This window comes from Acipenser ruthenus, chromosome 7, assembly GCF_902713425.1.
Source record: "Acipenser ruthenus chromosome 7, fAciRut3.2 maternal haplotype, whole genome shotgun sequence".
NCBI classification, from domain to species: Eukaryota; Metazoa; Chordata; class Actinopteri; order Acipenseriformes; family Acipenseridae; genus Acipenser; species Acipenser ruthenus.
In genome coordinates, this window is record NC_081195.1 from 38,292,906 (window position 1) to 38,312,992 (window position 20,087).

At 40.3% G+C, this 20,087-nt stretch overlaps 1 protein-coding gene across 1 annotated transcript in view; it reads left to right on the top strand.

Moving 5' to 3' along the window:
- LOC117415581 (cytosolic carboxypeptidase 3-like) overlaps positions 1–20,087 on the top strand; it is a 51,010-nt gene that overhangs the window by 2,858 nt on the left and 28,065 nt on the right. Inside the window, exons 2-8 of the mRNA XM_059026910.1 lie at positions 4,568–4,657; positions 6,799–6,844; positions 10,778–10,939; positions 15,092–15,277; positions 16,214–16,324; positions 17,315–17,465; positions 17,709–18,491. Coding sequence (XP_058882893.1) covers positions 4,586–4,657; positions 6,799–6,844; positions 10,778–10,939; positions 15,092–15,277; positions 16,214–16,324; positions 17,315–17,465; positions 17,709–18,491 — 1,511 coding nt within the window. The 5' untranslated portion in view covers positions 4,568–4,585. The remainder of the gene's footprint in view (positions 1–4,567; positions 4,658–6,798; positions 6,845–10,777; positions 10,940–15,091; positions 15,278–16,213; positions 16,325–17,314; positions 17,466–17,708; positions 18,492–20,087) is intronic.

A 20,087-nucleotide genomic window follows, 5' to 3' on the forward strand; every position in this document is an offset into this window, starting at 1 on the left:
TCATGCGCCTTAATACATTATTTTCTGCGCCATATATTGTCCAGAAAATCCATGGGCAATCAAAATGGAGAACCAAATGGACTACTAATAATATAAGTAACATTCTTTCGATCTTGCTGGTGAATCCTGATGTGCCAAAGGCAATATCACATGCATAGGACAACAATTTTAACAGTGCAACTCCAACACACCGGTCCTCAAATTCCATTGAAGATGACCCCAGCTTTTGATGTGTCTCTGCCACACCAAACAACATGATGCTGAAGTTGGCTTCTTATTCGGCCAGCTTCTTATTCGCATTCCAGCTTCTTATTTGCATCCTGCAAATGTAATTATTGCTATTAATTAGCTCAGTTAGCCAAAAGCTGCGCAAACAAATGGTGTTAAAAAAATTAATAGTATTTTGTATCGCTATATTTATATATTTAGGAATTTCTTTATAATGCACAAATTGTACTGGTTATATCGACTTAATAAAGTTCAATTAGTTGTTGAAGGGGAAAAAAGAAGGTTTTAAAAATACGATTTGCCAAAGATATCTTGTCAAACTTGTCAAATATTCTACCTAGTGCTGGGATAAATATTTAAACTTGAAATATATTCCGTGAAAAAAAATGACCATGATTGTATTCGTTCATATAACATAATTTAGAAATTACTCACCACACATTCTAATGTACAAATGAGTGCTTCTCTCTTTTTAATAATAGGTAATTTTATGGTATACCAGGTTTATTTTACCCCAAATATGGTACGAATTATACTTTTGTTTTCCAGCTAATTAAAAATTTAAGAATATTGGAATATTGTTAAAGCAGAGGCAATCATTTTGAATCATGCTGATATGTATGGTAAAACATGTAAAAAAAAAAAATGGTAAAATGCAAAATGGCTGCAAATTTACAGAGATAAAGTTTTATAAGGAAACCACCTGCCTAGTTTTGACTGGTGGCCAAAATAAATGGGGTGGCAGAAAAAAAACAGAGCTAAGGGTCCACTTAAGACCCCAGCAGCAGAAAAGTCTTATTATTGTATTCCAACTGACAACACTTTTCATATAATCTTAAAGTTTTACCCCAATGTCCCAAGAAGGTGACTTCTTTTCCGGAGGAACCAGCACTTCTCCAGATGCAACTTCAGCCCCGTCGCGGGCACTCGTTGCCGCACCACCCGTAGGGCCTCAAGAGCGGACTGGAAGGTCATCCAAGTAGACCAAACACTCCTAGGGGGAACTCCGACCAGCACCTTCTCCATGAGCCGCTGGAATGTCACTGGCACGTTACAGAGCCTGAACAGCATCACTCTGAACTGCCAGAGTCAAGAGCTACCTGCCAGTACCTGCTCTAAGGTCCAGCGATGAGAACCATTTCGAGCCGGCCACCTGGCTATTAATTGCAACGCTTTTACCCTATCCGTCCATCCTTCTAATTGTGCTATTAACTCGAACTGAATTAGGAAAGCTTGCCAATTGGCCTTACCATCGAACTTGGGGATGCTGAGGTAAGGCTCTGTTGTTGTTGACAGTCATTGCCGGTTCCCCTGCGCCTCCTTCCGGTCTCCTACCACTGATGCACTGACTTCCGGTCTCTGCCCTAACCTCCTCATTGCGGCCGATGCGGATGACGCACTGCCCCTCTGTGTGTGTGGCAGAGCGCCAGCCCCTGCTCACTGACATCACCGCCGCTTGTCTGCTTCCTTCCTTGTGGCACTGCTGCCTTGTGGTCTCTGCTGCTGTAAGCTTGGCCTTACTCCGTGTTGCCGTCCGCCCCCAGTTCAAATCAAGCGGTTTATTAAATGAAATAAAAGGACCACTGTCAGCAGCAGACCACACCCAAAATATAATAATAAAACCTTGTCTACCTCCAAGCTATCTCCCACTCTCACTCTCTGCTTCTTTTATTTCCGCTTGTCCTCGTCTTCTCCTCGTCACTCTTCTCTCAATTACCACCTTCACAACTGTTGTCTCGCAACACTTCTCTTGACCACTACATTCAGCACATGCACCCCCATTTATACCCCACCATCTCCTGCCCCCTTTTCCAGTACCCACCAATGTGCCCGAAGAGGTTAAACTACTGTAGTCTAACAGTGACAGCTCATACAGGTACCATTTGTATCGTGTTGGAACTATTTGTATATCTGCGTGCAAGCGGCTTTGCTTTGTGTGTAGTTATAAACAATACATTTTTTTATGAATGGGTGGTGCAAAATTAGCTTGGTCATTTATTTATATCAAATGTTTGGCTGTATAGGTATTTGTATCTTTGTATGCAATGGACATCCTGGTTCATTGTCATCCCTTGCTAATGAGAACACTGGCTCTGAGTGTTATATGACAGGGTTATCCTTCAAGTTTTACCTTCCCTTTCTGTGCAAACAGCTTGGGTTACAGTCACGGTCACAGTGTTATAGAAGAAATTGAGTTATAAATCTGTCAACAACGTATTAGTGATTGATAAATCAGAAGCATGGGTGGATTGCATTTAAAAGGCGAGTGAAGGCTGCTACACACCAGACGCGATGCAGCAAGCGAAACTGCAACGATGTGACAAAATGAATAGAACCTATACTTTTGATAAGCATTTTTCACACCACAGGCGATGCGAAGTAAATAGGATTGAATCCTGTTTTTTGCAATTTGACGCACGTCAACTAGAGCATTGAACAATCAGAGAACAGCTTCAATGCATGTGGTCCAGCAGAGGAAATAATAATACTTGCCTTTGAAAAAATACCCAGAGCTTTATGACAAAGGCCATCACAATTATACAGATACAGATCTGAAAGACAATATATGGGAGTCCATTTCGAAGGAACTGGATAAGCCTGGTGTGTATGATTTATTGCCATATGTGTTGAAATACCGTCAGAAAAAACACTCATAATTACTACATCATGTTGACGAATATGTACCAGTCTTGATCATAGTTTTGTCAGTAGCAATTTTGAACAGTTGTATAGATCTGTCAGTTTTCAAACCTGTCGCATTGCCTCGGTGTCGCTTCTGGTGTATATGGTCATGTCGCTGCGAAAGTGTCTCATCACCAATTAAAAAATTGCATTGCGTTTGGTGTGTGGAGACCATAAAGCTTGTATTTGTAGGAGAGCAGAATGGAGAAATAAATATGTGGGGATGGGTAAAAGATGGGATCAGAAAACAAAGACCAATCTGCAGTTTTACGGGAGGTCTACCAATATAAAAGTTTACCACAGTAAAAGTAAAGTGTAGTAAAACATAGGGAAAACATGGTAAAGCATAATTAAGCATGGAAAAGCTCAGAGATGTATGGAAAAGCATATTAAAAAAACATGGCTAACCATGGTAAACTATGGAGAAGGCATAGTATAGCCTAACCATGGGAAAACATGGAACAGCATAATTACCAAGCAAATTTACCATGGTAAACTTAATAACTCATTAGATACATCTGTTAATGTGTAGGGGTATGCACTTCCCACTCTGACTTAGGGGGCTGAATCAATAAAAAATACACCACTGCTACATGATCTGTGTTATGGCGCTATTCAGTCATTAGCAAAAGTGTCAAAAAAAATAGAAGCCCTTACTTTAAAACATACATACACTGCACACTTGAATAACTACATTATAATATGCTAAATTAATACCTGTGGCAAGGTGCCCACCCCTTGGTATTTATTTATGTATGTTTTCATTTGTTATTATTATTATTATTATTATTTTTATTATTATTGTATTTGTATGCGGGCGGACGAAGCCGTCTGTCCTAATTATTATTATTGGGCTTTGTGTGTGGGCAGCAGTGTGGAGTAGTGGTTAGGGCTCTGGACGCGGAGGGTCGTGGGTTCAGTCCCAGGTGGGGTACACTGCTGCTGTACCCTTGAGCAAGGTACTTTACCTAGATTGCTCCAATAAAAACCCAACTGTATAAATGGGTAATTATATGTAAAAAAATTAAATATGATATAATTGTAACAATTGTAAGTCGCCCTGGATAAGGGCATCTGCTAAAATTAATAATAATAATAATAATTTACTGTTTGAGACCGTCAAAAAAGCAGGTCTTATAATGTGTAGTTGGTGGGGATGGGGTTAAAACCGCTTCCCTAGAACCCTTGTGAGAAAGTGACTGGAGCCTTAATAAGGTCATATATTAATAGGTAATTAAGGCTTCAGCCACGAATACAAAAGGACCCACTCTCGGCTCAGGAGGAGAGTGTCAGAGGCAAGATGTGATTTTTGAAGTAAGAGAAAAACAGTTGCTATATACCAATATACTTGTTCGCCTTGTTTGTTTGTTTGTTTGTTTGTTTGTTTGGCCAACTTGCCCTTTTGTTTTGTGGAAGTGTTTTAGTTTTGTTTAAACTGATTCTTTATTATTGTAATAAAACACTGAGCGCAGCCACAGCGCTTCAGTTTCAGCTCATACTTTGTTTTTGACTACTGCTTCCTGAACCTGACGTTACCACCCACACGCCACACAAAGCCATCTGTGACATAATAACAAATGAAAACATACATAAATAAATACCAAGGGGTGGGCACTTTGCCACAATACTGTAGTTGATTTTTGTGTTTTTGATTTAGAGGGACTACAGCAGGATAATGCCAAAAGATATGAAGAAGGACACAAGACAAGCTGACTGCACCAGACAAAAAGGATTTGGATCAGAATCTGTAAGGAATATTAAAAAAAAACTTATCTTTCAAACAATAACTTTTTTTGAGCATACTGAAAGTATTTAGGTGGGGTAGGGGGACGACACACACATACAAAACAGTGCATGCCAATTAGGGTTTTCATGGCATAATTCAAACAGCATAGTAAATAGACTGATAATGAAAATAATAAAATAAAAATGGGGGTGGTGGGGGCAATGTCTATTCAGTTCAGTGATCTGAGTTTTCATTTTTCCACCTTTCTTGCATGTATGAACAAATACAAAAAAAATATGACTGTACAATATGTGGATTTGAGTTTGAACCTCATTGCATTACATTAGTTCTGGGTAGTGACTATTGTATCGTTTTAGTTTTGAGGTGTACACTTTTTTACGTACCGGTTGTAGAACTACATATTTATATCAGTAAGGTCTAAGATGTTCTTACTGCTTTGTTGTTTTCCATATAATAATAAAAACCTGTCCAATTAAAAAATCTAACATGATGTCCTGTACCATAGGCTACTGGTAACACAAAACAAATCATGCTGCTGCATTGCACATACTGTACAATGCTAAAAAAAATAAATAAACAAAAAAAACCATGATGTTAAATTGAAACTAAAGGATTTTAGCGCATTTTCTTTAACCATAGCCTTAGTACACAAAACAGATACCGGAGCCGCATTAACACGTTATGATACTATACAGTACCTTACATAAACTGCCTACACTTTACAGAAATACATACATTTTTAATTTACATAGAAAACTGCAGTGTACAGGTAGCTACAAGTAACACATAGCCTACCTTCTGCTTTTGTTTTCTTTTGGCATGAATCAAACTTTCTTTTCTTTGCAAAAAGCAATTTATGACTTCAGATTCAAAATATTGTAGTCCACATGTTTCATTTCAAATCAGTGTCCAGCAGTATTCAAAGCTTCTTGCCTTTTCCAACTGATTGATCGCAGTTTGTTTAAATTGTAATGTGTTTATATGCTATCTTTTAATATTTTTTTTTCAATGGGTCTCTTTGAATAATGCAATTCCTAGCATCACACTAAAGTGATTATAATCGGGGGTCTACTTTTAATTAATGCCATTCTCATATCCACTTTGACATCTGACACATTATTTCCCTTGTCTGGCACTTCTTTCCCTGTTCTGCATACCAGAGGTATACGTACTGCATGAAACAAATGCAAAAGAATATCTAGCTGGATTTATGTTTTAAATCATTGACAATTTGACTGCAATACCATCTGCAGCGAATGCACATCTTGACCTTTAACTCACAAGTATTTCCTGCCCAACTCACGTGAAAACCATGGAAACGCCTTGGAAAACCATGGAAACGCCTCTTTTTCACCAACTGGAGTTGTCCATCAACTCAAGTTCTGGGAGAATTCAGACCAATTTGGGCGATTCAAGTTGGCTGTGCATGGAAACAAGTATAAGTGATGTAATTTCCTCCCAGCCCGAATTCAGACTTTAGAATTCAGGCCAGCCCGAGGATTGAAATCAGACCAGATAATTCGGGCTCCTGCCCGAATTGGGAGCCAACTCAAGTAATTTAAAATCATGGAAATGGAGGTGGGGGAGGAGGAGGAGGGCTACTCGAGCACGTACCCGGGTTATGTGGTTCATAGAGATGTGGTATTACTAGCACGATAAAGGAGATGGTAAGTTTTATGCATTTGGACTACACTCTCGTTTCCTTATGTAAAGTGGACATTTTGCTTTGTTACCAGCATTTATACATTTCTTGTTATTTATTAAAAAACTTAGGCCTCAAAAACATTTTCTTACCTGTAATTAGCATAAATATTTTTTTTATAGTTTAGTTTTGGAATCGGGTGAAGTGCATTTATACTGCCAACACACGGTACTCTGTGTGAACGTTGCGTAGCAAAGGGAGTTATGTTTCATGTGGGATCCTAATCCCTGTTGCACAGGGAATCAATCTACAGTGTATTTACAGTTTTAATGGACTTCAGAGTCAAATTGACAATCAAAAACGAAGCACACATTAAATTGCTACATCCTGATACAACAGCATAATAATAAGAACAGTAACTCAATACATAACAATTCTTTATAAAACATTAAGAATTCTTTAGTCCACATATTTAATGCTATTTTTGTTCTGTTTTAAGGAGCAGCTTTTAAGAGAACACTTCAGACACTACGCATATTTTACAGGTAAGTTATTGAATACACAGAATGCTCTTAACAAAAACAGCTTTTATATCTACTTCAGTATTAAATAGACAATTGAGAAACTGGCAAGGTATAGTCACAGCGAGGGCATTAAACAAAACAGACGAACGAAACAAAACAGTGTTGACAGATCAATGTCTTTTTGCCAAAATGCTGTTCATAATTTTTTTTTTTTTTATGGCCCAATTTTACACCCATTTTCTCCTCAATTCATCTCTGAACCCCCGTATCGACTGATGAATATAAGCAGAATATGTTGCCTAGCAACAGAACACGTTTCACTTAGTAGGGGTCGCTGCAGTGAAGTGTGTGACATGCATTGCATTAACAAAACAACTGACTTTCTTACATAGTTGCGCAGGTGCAGTCTGACAAGTGAAGTGGCCTATGAGATTCTCATGATGCAGGAGACTTCAGATCTATTGTTTCTGTTTTACTACTGGCCAAGAGGAATTCAGTAGATCAGTTGTTCATGAAACCATTCTTTGGAATGAGTTACATTCAAAAAGGTTAGAACTCGTCACTGGCTTCTCGAACGCATGCTAACGGCAACTAACCCGTTTGTTGGAAGAAATAAGCCCTTGCACATTCCAACAACACCTTTATATCAGTCATGGGTATGAAAAACAATTTCAGAGGTCAGATATGCAAGATAACATGTACTTAATCCAAATACATAAATAGTCAACACAATGCTGAGCAGTGATACAACACAAGAGTTTCCGAATGCAGACAGATATCATGATGCACAGCAATGAAATGATGGCCAAAACAAAACAGACAATAATCCAACAAGACAAAACAAACAAGTATCGTGCTGGTTTAACGCCAGCACGAGTAGCAATTGTTATTCTTATCTTTCAGTTCTCTTTCACTCACGTTCCACCTCTGAACACCCAATCTTGATCAGCAAAAGCTGCTGGTTTTTATATTGTGGTCGAGGGGATTAACTGGCAATCAGTTACCTAGTTTATCCCTCAACCACATTCTGCACAGGCTTTCTCATATGCGTGGTCGACACCCAATTTGTCAATAATCACTAGCTGCCGAACACGCATTCTCACGATTTTTGCTGGATGGGACATTTTAACTCCATCCATGAAACAATAAAACAACGTTTAAACACAAAACAGTATATTTAAGTAATAACAATACAACACAAACACAAAATACGCACAGGGGCGAGGTGTACCCCGTCACAGTGCCTCTGTTGAGATTGCTTTGAAATCAAAAGCAGTAGGGTTGCTTAACGGCAGATGTTAACTTACAGTTTGTGTTGAGATGTTTCAACAAAATTTTGGATGGAAATGGCAGCAAAACCAATTAAAAAGATACAACTCAACAGCCAGAAGTTCAAAGAAGAATATACAAAGAAGTATACATATATTAAACAAAGTAAGATTTCGGAAAATAACGCCTGTTGTGAATACCTGTACTGCAGATGTGATTTTAGCATGAGACATGGCAGAATAAATTACATTGGTGACCATATAAAAACCCTAAAACACGAAAGAAATGCACAAACAGCTAAAGAGAGTAGGTCCTCCAAGCTGTAGACGGCAGCAATGATACAGAGACTCAGTTGTACCCAGAAGTAATACGCTGCTTAAGTAAAGAATTTGGAAAAGTGCTAACACAGCTGTTTGCTTTGCATCATGTGATGAGATATCAACGACAGGAGACAATATCTTTAAGACATTCATTGTATTACAATCTTTTGGAATACCGTGGAAAAATTGCATGTACAGTACTGTGCAAAAGTTTTAGGCAGGTGTGAAAAAATGCTGTAAAGTAAGAATGCTTTCAAAAATAGACATGTTAATAGTTTATATTTATCAATTAACAAAATGCAAAGTGAGTGAACAGAAGAATAATCTACATCAAATCAATATTTGGTGTGACCACCCTTTGCCTTCAAAACAGCATCAATTCTTCTAGGTACACTTGCACACAGTTTTTGAAGGAACTCGGCAGGTAGGTTGGCCCAGACATCTTGGAGAACTAACCACAGTTCTTCTATGGATTTAGGCAGCCTCAGTTGCTTCTCTCTCTTCATGTAATCCCAGACAGACTTGATGATGTTGAGATCAGGGCTCTGTGGGGGCCATACCATCACTTCCAGGACCCCTTGTTCTTCTTTACGCTGAAGATAGTTCTTAATGACTTTCGCTGTATGTTTGGGGTCGTTGTCATGCTGCAGAATAAATTTGGGGCCAATCAGATGCCTCCCTGATGGTATTGCATGATGGATAAGTATCTGCCTGTACTTCTCAGCATTGAGGAGACCATTAATTCTGACCAAATCCCCAACTCCATTTGCAGAAATGCAGCCCCAAACTTGCAAGGAACCTCCACCATGCTTCACTGTTGCCTGCAGACACTCATTCGTGTACCGCTCTCCAGCCCTTCGGCGAACAAACTGCCTTCTGCTACAGCCAAATATTTCAAATTTTGACTCATCAGTCCAGAGCACCTGCTGCCATTTTTCTGCACCCCAGTTCTTGTGTTTTCGTACATAGTTGAGTCGCTTGGCCTTGTTTCCACGTCGGAGGTATGGCTTTTTGGCTGCAAGTCTTCCATGAAGGCCACTTCTGACCAGACTTCTCCGGACAGTAGATGGGTGTACCAGGGTCCCACTGTTTTCTGCCAATTCTGAGCTGATGGCACTGCTGGACATCTTCCGATTGCGAAGGGAAGTAAGCATGATGTGTCTTTCATCTCATGCATTAAGTTTCCTTGGCTGACCACTGCGTCTACGGTCCTCAACGTTGCCCGTTTCTTTGTGCTTCTTCAAAAGAGCTTGGACAGCACATCTGGAAACCCCTGTCTGCCTTGAAATTTCTGCCTGGGAGAGGACCTTGCTGATGCAGTATAACTACCTTGTGTCTTGTTGCTGTGCTCAGTCTTGCCATGGTGTATGACTTTTGACAATAAACTGTCTTCAGCAACCTCACCTTGTTAGCTGAGTTTGGCTGTTCCTCACCCAGTTTTATTCCTCCTACACAGCTGTTTCTGTTTCAGTTAATGATTGTGTTTCAACCTACATATTGAATTGATGATCATTAGCACCTGTTTGGTATAATTGTTTAATCATACACCTGACTATATGCCTACAAAATCCCTGACTTTGTGCAAGTGTACCTAGAAGAATTGATGCTGTTTTGAAGGCAAAGGGTGGTCACACCAAATATGGATTTGATTTAGATTTTTCTTCTGTTCACTCACTTTGCATTTAGTTAATTGATAAATATAATCTATTAACATGTCTATTTTTGAAAGTATTCTTACTTTACAGCATTTTTTCACACCTGCCTAAAACTTTTGCACAGTACTGTACATATAGGTGTAGCTGCCTTTATGAAGAACAAATCTGTATATGTTCAGGGTTGTCCCTGTCATTTAATCTACATTGCAGCACAGTCAGCTGCAAGTAAATTGCCAGAATCGATTAACTTCTTATAGATATATATTACTACATAGACAAAAGCGGCAAGGTGCACGAGCAGTTAAAACACAGAAGATTCTGAAACACGTGAACACCAGGTGGGTGTTCTGGAGTACTGCTCCAGAAATATACATTTTTAAATGATTGTGATTGCAGTCAAGTATTGTAGATGTGGGCTACAATTTATCAAACCATATTGATTAACCTCTTAAATCAGCAGTGCAAATACTATTTGTGATTGAATTTTTTCAGATATTATTTCAGGGCTGAATAACCTCTTCTTGTTTGTAAATGTTCTTATGTTCTAAATAGAAAGCTATTACCTGACTACTTGATATAACAAGCAATGTGTGAATAGCATTTAGAGATTCTCTTAACATTTGTAAATGAATGCACTTTGTATTCATAAGATTACAATACCAGTACATTTTCTTGTGTAAACAGCTTTTCTCTTCGTTTTTTCTCTCAAGACACTGCGGGCCCTGATAAGGAAACGCTGGCAAGGAAAGGTTTTTCTCTCTACTCTTTCTCCTCCGAGGATGAGGCCATATCAGAAGAAGAGGAAGAAGACATTGGAGAAGAGGAGTATGAAGATGAGTTGATTGCACCATGTCACAGGAGAGGGAGTGAAGGTGGGGGAGTATTGAGACACTTCTTCACACAGGGAGTGGTGAGGGTATGGAATGGATTACCTTGTCATGTTGTCGAGGCAGAATCACTTGGATCCTTTAGGACCAAACTTGACAAAGTTCTGAGATCAATCAACTACTAGGAACCGGACAAACTTAGATGGGCCGAATGACTTTCTCTCGTTTGTAAATGTTCTATGTTTATGTTTCTTATTGGATAAGTTAGGTATTTTTTTTGTGAACAATTATTAATAAATTATGTATTTAATAGTTAAGCATACTGGGAATCCATGAAGGAGCAGGTGTGCTTGCTTACAAAAAAAGCGACAAACCCCAGTACGCAAACCAGCGGCAAACTGGCACCCCAGGCCCCAGCAACCTCAGGGACCGGCACAGCCGGCTGCGCCTGCTGCTAGAGGTGGAATTCAGAACCAGCCCGCGGCTGTTCACCGCAGAGGCTATAATAAGTTCCGCCACAGAGGCAGAAGCCTCAGGCCAAGCCACAAGGTGAGCAGCGGCCATAGGGGTTTGCTATCATCTGGAATGCTGGCGTCGGTGTACCACGAATATCTGGGTGCTTACTACCATTCAAACAGGTTACTCTCTGCACTTCAAGCACATTCCCCCTCCCTTTCGGGGCGTGACTCCAACATCAGTCACAGACCTGCAAGACCCGCAGCGGTGTCTCAGCAGGTAGCAGCTCTGCTGCAAAAGCAAGCTATTTGTATGATCACCCCATCCAGTTGGATGAAGGGTTCTACTCCAGGAACCTCGTAGTGCCCAAGTGGGATGCTGGCCTCAGACCGATCCTCGTCCGCAGACAGATCAACCTGTATCGGAGCCGAAGGAGGTTAAAAAAAACTCTCCATGCTTTCATAGTACATGGCAGCTATCATGGCCCCATTAATACTCAAGGCTTCAGAGTACTCAATTATTTGGCTTATTTGTGCCCAACGCCCACACAGAACTTGTCACCGGCCACCTTCAACAGTTGGACTTTATGGTGAATCAGGCGAAGAGCCAGCTAACACCTGCTCAGACAGCCTCCAATCTAGGAGTGTGCTTAGACTCCACTGTCGGACGGCCGAGTGCAGAGAATAGCCACCTGTTTACAGCTGTTTCAGCTCAACAGAGCACACGGTAGTGAAGTTCCAGAAACATCTGCTGGTTGCAAGAGAAACATTCCAGCAGAGGATAAGTACAACAGGTGCATCCACTGCCTGGGAAGGGAGCATGGAGAGGTAGCAATTAAAGACCGCAGCTCTTGCGTGTCTTTTGCTCATTTTGCTGAGAGGACACTGGAAAGCAAGCTGCTCCTAGTGGCCCCTTATTGGCCCAGGAAGGTTTGGTTTTAAACACTGATGCAGCTACTGAGCGGCCAGCCATGGAGTGCCCAAGTGCCATGACCTGCTCAGTCAGGCACAGCATTCCAACCCATCGAGTCTGTAGCGCTGGGTCTGGCCCCTGAACGGCTGCATTTGAGTCATCTGGGTCTGTCCAATAGGGTTATTGACACCTTACATTATGCCAGAGCAGCATCCACACATTCCCAGTATGGGTGCAAGTGGAGCATATTTCAGACATGGTCCCATGGCAATAATACTGCAGTTTTTGCAGGGCCTGTTTGACAAGGGGAAATCCCCCTCTACATTTAAAGGTCTATCTGGCAGCCATTCGGCTTGCCATGTCAAAATTGACTCCCCAGGAGCTCAGATTCATGGCAGGGCAATTTTTGAAAGGGGTTCTGCGGCTTTGGCCGCCTATGAAGGACATTGTTCCTCTCTGGAGTTAGACATGGTGCTCAGTTGGAGGCATCCTTTCACCTCCTTTCCAGTCTGACAGGAAACTGCAGCTCCATACACTGCCCAGTGCGGACCCTGGAGTATTATGTTGACAGGACGAAAAGTTGGAGGCAGTCTAAACAATGTTTTTGTCTGCTCTGGGTCGAAGTCCCGTGGTCAAGCCCTGTCTAAGCAGAGGCTGTCCAAATGGGTAGCAGACACAGTCAGGACTGCCTATGAGCTGGCCAACTTGCCCCCTTCAGAAAGCTCACTGTCCATTCCAACAGGGGCAACTTGGTTCAATTTTTTAGCCCTAGCTTAGCCTTGTAGCATTCCGGTTGTGCATCAGTCTTGGCCTTGCAACAGCTTGGGTATACTGACCCATTCGGTAATGGTTACATTTTGTACTTGAAAAATTATACTGAGATCTGTGCGTGCAATCCTTTATACCCTCGGAGGCAAGCATGACTGAATCACAGTGGCTCAGCTGAGCAGCTTTGTTATGTCTTATTCAGATTTCGGGTCTTAAACAGGTTAATACCCATTCGGTAATGGTTACATTTCTATTTCAGGGACCAGGGTTATGATAATAACCTAATATTTTGTTTACATTCTTATATCCCTTTATCTCATATCTTATATCCCATTCTTATAGTTTGGTGTGGTTATACTGTAAAAACAATGTATACTGAATGTGTTGGTGACCATGACATTAACACTAGAATCGCCACAGTTATACTCATACCTAAAACCACCACCGGCAGTCATGATGGTTACATTTTAAACAGAATCAATATTAAAATGAAAGACAAACTGTCGGATACAACTCAAAATTGTTGTTCAAGCACATCATATCAAACCTCTGCACAGCCGAAACGCTGTATTTAAATGAACAATTAAACATAAAAGGGTTTATTTTCTAACTTACCACATATAAAGTACTACTTCAAAAAATGAAAAACTGTAATATAATAAACATTTCAAAAGAAACTAGTGTATAAACAGGTGTAAACGGGTATATGTACATACAAAACTCTAAAAACTAAATTATTTTTTAATTTAAAATGAAAGTAACATATGTTGTCTCTTGCATATGTCACTCAGTGCAGCACTGAATCTTGTATATAAAAATAGAATATTGTAGGTTATATTCAAAATAAAAACATGTATTGTAAAAGGCAGTCAAAATGACTGCTTTGGTGGTTCTAGGTGGGCGGGATTATAACTTCCTTATTTTCGTGATCTTGCCTTTCAAACGCCGTCAGGGTATTTAATACATGTATTTAGGAAAAATCATAAAAGGACAACCGCATAACTTTCAGACACGCAGAGTAATTTCAATTTGAAAGCCTCAAACTGTTTGATTTAACTTCTTGCTATATTAATGATCTTTGTCACATTTCAGTTTACTTCACTCCACTTACATTATGCTTAGGGCTTCTGATTTTCAGTTTTAACCGATAAAATCCGATAAAATACCCCCAATACAAAATAAATGAAATCGGTGGATAGACAATAAACACCGGAAAACACCTGAAAAACTGTGGAAATGGTTAATTAATTCATATTGACTTTACCCTTTTTCTATTAAAAAAATAAACCTACTACAAAAATAATAATACATACATTTCCCAGTGCTGCTGGGCAACGTCCCGCCTTCCTGACTTGCATCTATCATTGATTCGTTCTGAATACTTTAAACCCCAGCTACCGCCCCAGCTACTGAGTGACAGCACATCCCTACATTTCTATTGGATTTAAAACGAGATTACAACCAGGATGGAAGCTTGTTAGCAGGATTTAAAGCTGTATTACAGTTAATGCGGAGGATTTTAAACAGAATTGTGGCAAAATCTACAAAAATGCCTACACACAAAAACCCCAGAAGAATGTGCCCGTAAGGATTTCATTGTGGAAGACAGCAAAGGAAAGAAGGTACAACTTAAGTGTGCAAGTACTGTCGAGTTACTACTATACATATTTTGAAAGAAAAAAAAAACACTCAAGCATTTTGGAAAGTAACCAAAAACACTAATTTCATACAGTATATCAAAAACAAAAGCCCCGAAAAAAAACGATTTACATAAAACTCGAAGATAGTTAAAAATAAGCACCGAAAAATAAAATGAATAAAACCCTAAAAACAGAAGCCCTAATTATGCTCATGGAGATGTTCTGTTAAAAAAAATAAAAAAAAATAACAACCTAGCAATCAAAGTGATAAAACTACTTAGAATTGAAAACATCACAAAACGCAACCAGAGCATTCTTTTGGTTTTTATTTCTGGTTTAAAACACAAAGAAATAAAGAAATAAGAAGTAAAGTAAGTAAATAACACCCTCCAATGCATCACTGCTATCCTATGTCTCACAGACTGGCATAGTGCCCTGTCATCGCTGCCCCGAACTACACAGGTGGTGTTTGATTTCCAGTCAGGAAAGGCAGTCCCTCGACTAAGAGAACCCCGGAATCTTTATGGGGTGACAGGATGGGGACCTCGAAACATGCCACGCTGGCCCCAGGAGTGCGAGGTCATCCCAGATAAAATCCATCACATTGGTGAGTTTACTTTATAAGGAAAACGTAAGAGTGTTGGCCTTCTGGTTGCTCCTAGAAGTCGGCTGAACTCAGGAGGGGCGAGGGCCTTTAGTAGTTCCTGCCTTTGGAACTCTATCCCAAATCATATCAGGAATGCGGACACAGTTGAAACTTTTGAATCCATTTTAAATGTTTGAGTTACTTTGTTTTTGAGCTGGATTGCTTGGTAGTTGGCTTTATTTTAATCTTTTGGGTATATTGTAAAGCCCCCTGAAATGCTTTGCATGAAGATCGCTAAATAAATGTAAGTTGTATTGTATTGTAAAGGTGCTGTGCATTAACAAGCTGATTTACACTCACCCAGGGTCAGAGCGGCAAGTAAGACCACTATGTCAAAGACACTCTGACTGTTCAACTTGTGTCCTTCTAAATATATAGTATACATACAGTATATTAAGGTGGCACTGGCACTTCTATAAAGAGACAAGCTGATTTAGAACAGAATAATATCTCCTGTTAAAAACTGCAGTACAAACCTTTCACAATGAGTTGAAAAAATTATGAAAGGTAAGACAATAGTAAAAAAAAAACAAAAAAAACAAAAACTTTGAAAATATAATACTTTTTAAATGAAATAACATGTTACAGTTAAAGTCGGACTCTGGTAAATCTTTTAAGTTTTACCGGTGACTGTCAAGTAAGGTTGTAAATGTCTGGAATTATGAAAAAATACATTGCTTTTCTGACATTTACCGAAAGCTTATTGGTAAAGGCACTTGGTTATTCTTGACATTTACCGGTAAATGTCCGAAGTAAAGCGTCATCATGTTTATTTCGGACGTTTAATGCTTTACTTGATAAATGTCGACATTTACCAGTAAATCTAGAGATTCACCAATATTCAGACTTTTACCGTAACATATATAATATATACACTAAATATTATCTAACTCTTAGAGTGGGCACCATCCAGCCCGGAGCCCATATATTCCCCCTGCAATCTGAAGAAAGTGCCCCTGCAAGAGACAGAGCCAAGGGAGGCCACTCTGGTGTACATGGCAGATGGAGGTAAGGACCCTTTTAAATATACCTGTCCCCTTTTCTTTATGCTCTTTAATCATTCCACAGTAAATGTACCTGTGGAAAGGTGGTGGGTAATTCACTGACACACATGGGAGTCAGCCAGCGTCTCTGTGTGTTCCCAATTCCAAGATTATAACCACAGCTCCAAGAGCTCAGAGAAGAGAAACTAGATTAATCTTGGGTCTAAAATGTATGTGATATAAAGACAGTTTGAGGCAACTGAATTTAATTAGCAGCGGAAATAGAAGGATAAATCCTAAAGTGATGAACAAAGTCAACCCCAGTGACCATTTCACACAGTGAGTAGTGGGTTTACAGAATGGATTGCCAAGCTATGTTTCTGCTGATTTCATTGGTATCCTTCAAGAATCTGGACACTGTTCTGGGATCAACTTTTCCTATGTGTTTATGTTCTCCTTACTATTCCTACTTGAATTTTGACTTGTGATTGGTCTATATCTTGATCAAACGTTGCATGAATATTTTTTTACAAGTCATTGAAAATACTGTTGATTTTGGTCACACCACAGGAGAAACTAGCTTTTTTTTTTTTTTTTAAAGAAAGAACTTGCCATTTTTACTGATATCTTTGCTAATGGCAAATATATCAGTAAAGGAGGCTGTGTGGTCCAGTGGTTAAAGAAAAGGGCTTATAACCAGGAGGTCCCCGGCTCAAATCCCACCTCAGCCACTGACTCATTGTGTGACCCTGAGCAAGTCACTTCACCTCCTTGTGCTCCGTCTTTCGGGTTAGATGTATTTGTAAGTGACTCCGCAGCTAATGCATAGTTCACGCACCCTAGTCTCTGTAAGCCGCCTTGGATAAAGGCGTCTGCTAAATAAATAAATAATAGCAATAAGTTGTTGCTATTTATTATGAAGCCTCTGACTCATTACTGCCAAACAACTATCCATATTTTCTAGTAATTCCCTCTGTGTCTCAAATTAAATTCCTATGCCTCACACTCTCCTCAGCCGATAAGGAGCCTTTTTTCATCTGCTCACTTGTTGGGGGGAGCCAGGGACCCCTAAAGTCAGCAGCAGTCCCCTTCTTAGATCCTGGAGACTCCACCCTTGTGTTTGAGGCGAGATTTGAGAGTGGGAACCTGCAGACGGCACTCAAAGTGTAAGTTAGCACTCAATTTTGGACAATCAGTGTTTTACTATACTTGTTTTGTAATTATTCTGGTAGTACCCCAATAGAATAATAACAGAAATTGCTTTATTGGCCCCTTTCAAAATAAAAAATAAAAAGAGAAAAACATATAGAAAAACATATCAAGTGTATTTTATCAATGTCTTCTGCACAGATGTTTTCTGTAACATGCTCTAGATTTTTCCTGTTAAATATTTTTATTCTCACTTCCAGGGGTGAATATGATTACGAACTGACCCTACGGACTGATCTCTACACGGACAGACACACACAGTGGTACTATTTCCGTGTTATAAACACACGAGCCAACATGCGTTACCGCTTCACCATCACCAATCTGCTGAAGATGAGCAGTTTGTATGCAGAGGGGCAGCGCCCCCTTCTGTACTCCCAGAAGGAGGCGGAGAGCCAGGGGGTGGGCTGGCACCGTGTGGGGGAGGAAGTGCGCTATTACCGCAATGGGAGGCAGCAGTCTGGCCACTCTTGCTACTCACTGACCTGGACCTGCACCTTCCCCCATGACAAGGACACCTGCTACTTTGCGCACTGCTACCCATACACTTACTCCAACCTGAGGGAATACCTCTCAAGGATTTCCCAGGATCCTGTCTGCTCCAGCTTCTGTAAAATCAGGACACTGTGCCTGTCTCTAGCTGGGAATCTGGTGCCCATTCTGACCGTGACCAGCCCTTCTCTTGGGAATCAGAAGGGAGGAAGGAAACCGGCCGTGGTGTTGACTGCCCGTATTCATCCTGGAGAGACCAACAGCTCCTGGGTGATGAAAGGGATCCTGGATTTCCTGCTGGGGTCCTCTGCCGATGCCGCACTCCTGAGGGATTCCTTTATCTTCAAGCTAGTGCCAATGCTGAACCCTGACGGAGTCATAGTTGGAAACTACCGGTGCTCCCTGACTGGCCGAGACCTGAACCGCAATTACAAATCAATTCTGAGAGAGTCCTTCCCCACAGTGTGGGCCACTCGGAGCTTCATTCAGCGGTAAGTGGTCAGTTGGAAGGACTGAACTGGGCTTAGTTGTTGGGTCCAGGGATGTAAACTGGTTTGAGTTGCTTGACACCAGACTTTATTTTTCTGTTGATTTTAAATCAATATGTTACTTATAGGTGTGTAGATGTTCAGATTAGCAGCATAATTCCTTTTAAAATGTTTTACGTTGGGAGGTATTAACTCCTTCTCTGCTGAGGCCCTTGTGACACTGTGCTACAGTAATTTTGTGATTTTGGGAGTCGGCTGGTTTACATCAAGATATGTTGTATTTCAGATATGTTGTACCCCCAGGCAAACTATATATTGACTCTGAAGTTTTCATTGGTACCAAGTTTTGTGGGTTTTTTTTGGTCATGTGACCACAAAATACAGCTATTATTGTAAACAAAATGCTACTTTTTCATTAAATGTATTACACCTACATCACATTTAAACCCTAAAATGCTAATGTTTGATGTACAATTGTAGGAACTTTTAAGGTGCTGGATGTGCTTATGGCTATGTGTAAATCTTTTCATTGGTTTTGGGAGTTCTACTTGCTGTGGACTGACACCAGGCCACTTTGACTTTTCCACTTTGTATTATGCAGCCCATGCTCTATAGCATGCATCCCAATTTCATGTGCCCAGCACGCCACCAAAGAATGAGATACCCTGGTATAAGTACACATTTTCTGAAGAGGCATAAAATAAAGATTTTAGAAATGGGTAACATAACATCGACCTTCTATAATTTGTCATTGTGGTTTGTTGTGGGGTTTATTTAATCCTTTCAGAACTCATTTACAGTGTGGTACCTTTCAAAACACTCCTCCAAACAGAGGCCTGGCTGAGAGGGACAGCGTGGACAGTGGTATCGTGTATCCCTCCACATACCCTTGCGGGAACATACACAGCACTTTTTTTGTGGCTTGGCTTTTCTCCTAGACTGTGGCAGTGTTCGAATAAAATTATGTTCACTAAGCCTTACCACTGTTTTCAATCTTTCAGTCTCTGGTATTTCTTGTGCACCAAACACAAGGCTGGAGATCACAGAGGTCTGAAAGTCCAGAAATGTGAGCCGATTCTCTGGTGTCGTACTCAGGTACACTACTTAGGCGTTGTACAAAGATATCTGGACCATGTACATGCCAAGATTCTTATACCATGCTATGGTCTTCCTTGCAGCATTATATGGCTCCAGCATCTGGTCTGACCTGTCCATGCCTCCCATGTATTTATTGTACTCCAGGAGACACTTGGCCTTGTTTGTGTGTGTGTGTGTCCTGACCTCACACAGGAACTGCTACAGTAGCCTCATCATGGATGGTGGTGAGGAAGTACACAGGGTTTTCAATTAGTTTTAAGATATGTGGAACTTACAAGGTAGTAGGGGTCAACAATCTCATCGTGGCACGTAGGGCCGATGGGGGAGGAGTGTTGGAGAGGGGTATCGTACCTCGCCCCCTCACCATTCTGCATTCTGTTGCGATTTTAGATAGTTTAAGCATGTGCTAGACTAGTATTGGTCTGTTTGTAGTGTCTGACAAAGTGTATTTAATATAAAAAATAGCAGAATGAACACACTGCAATTAAAACTTGATCAACA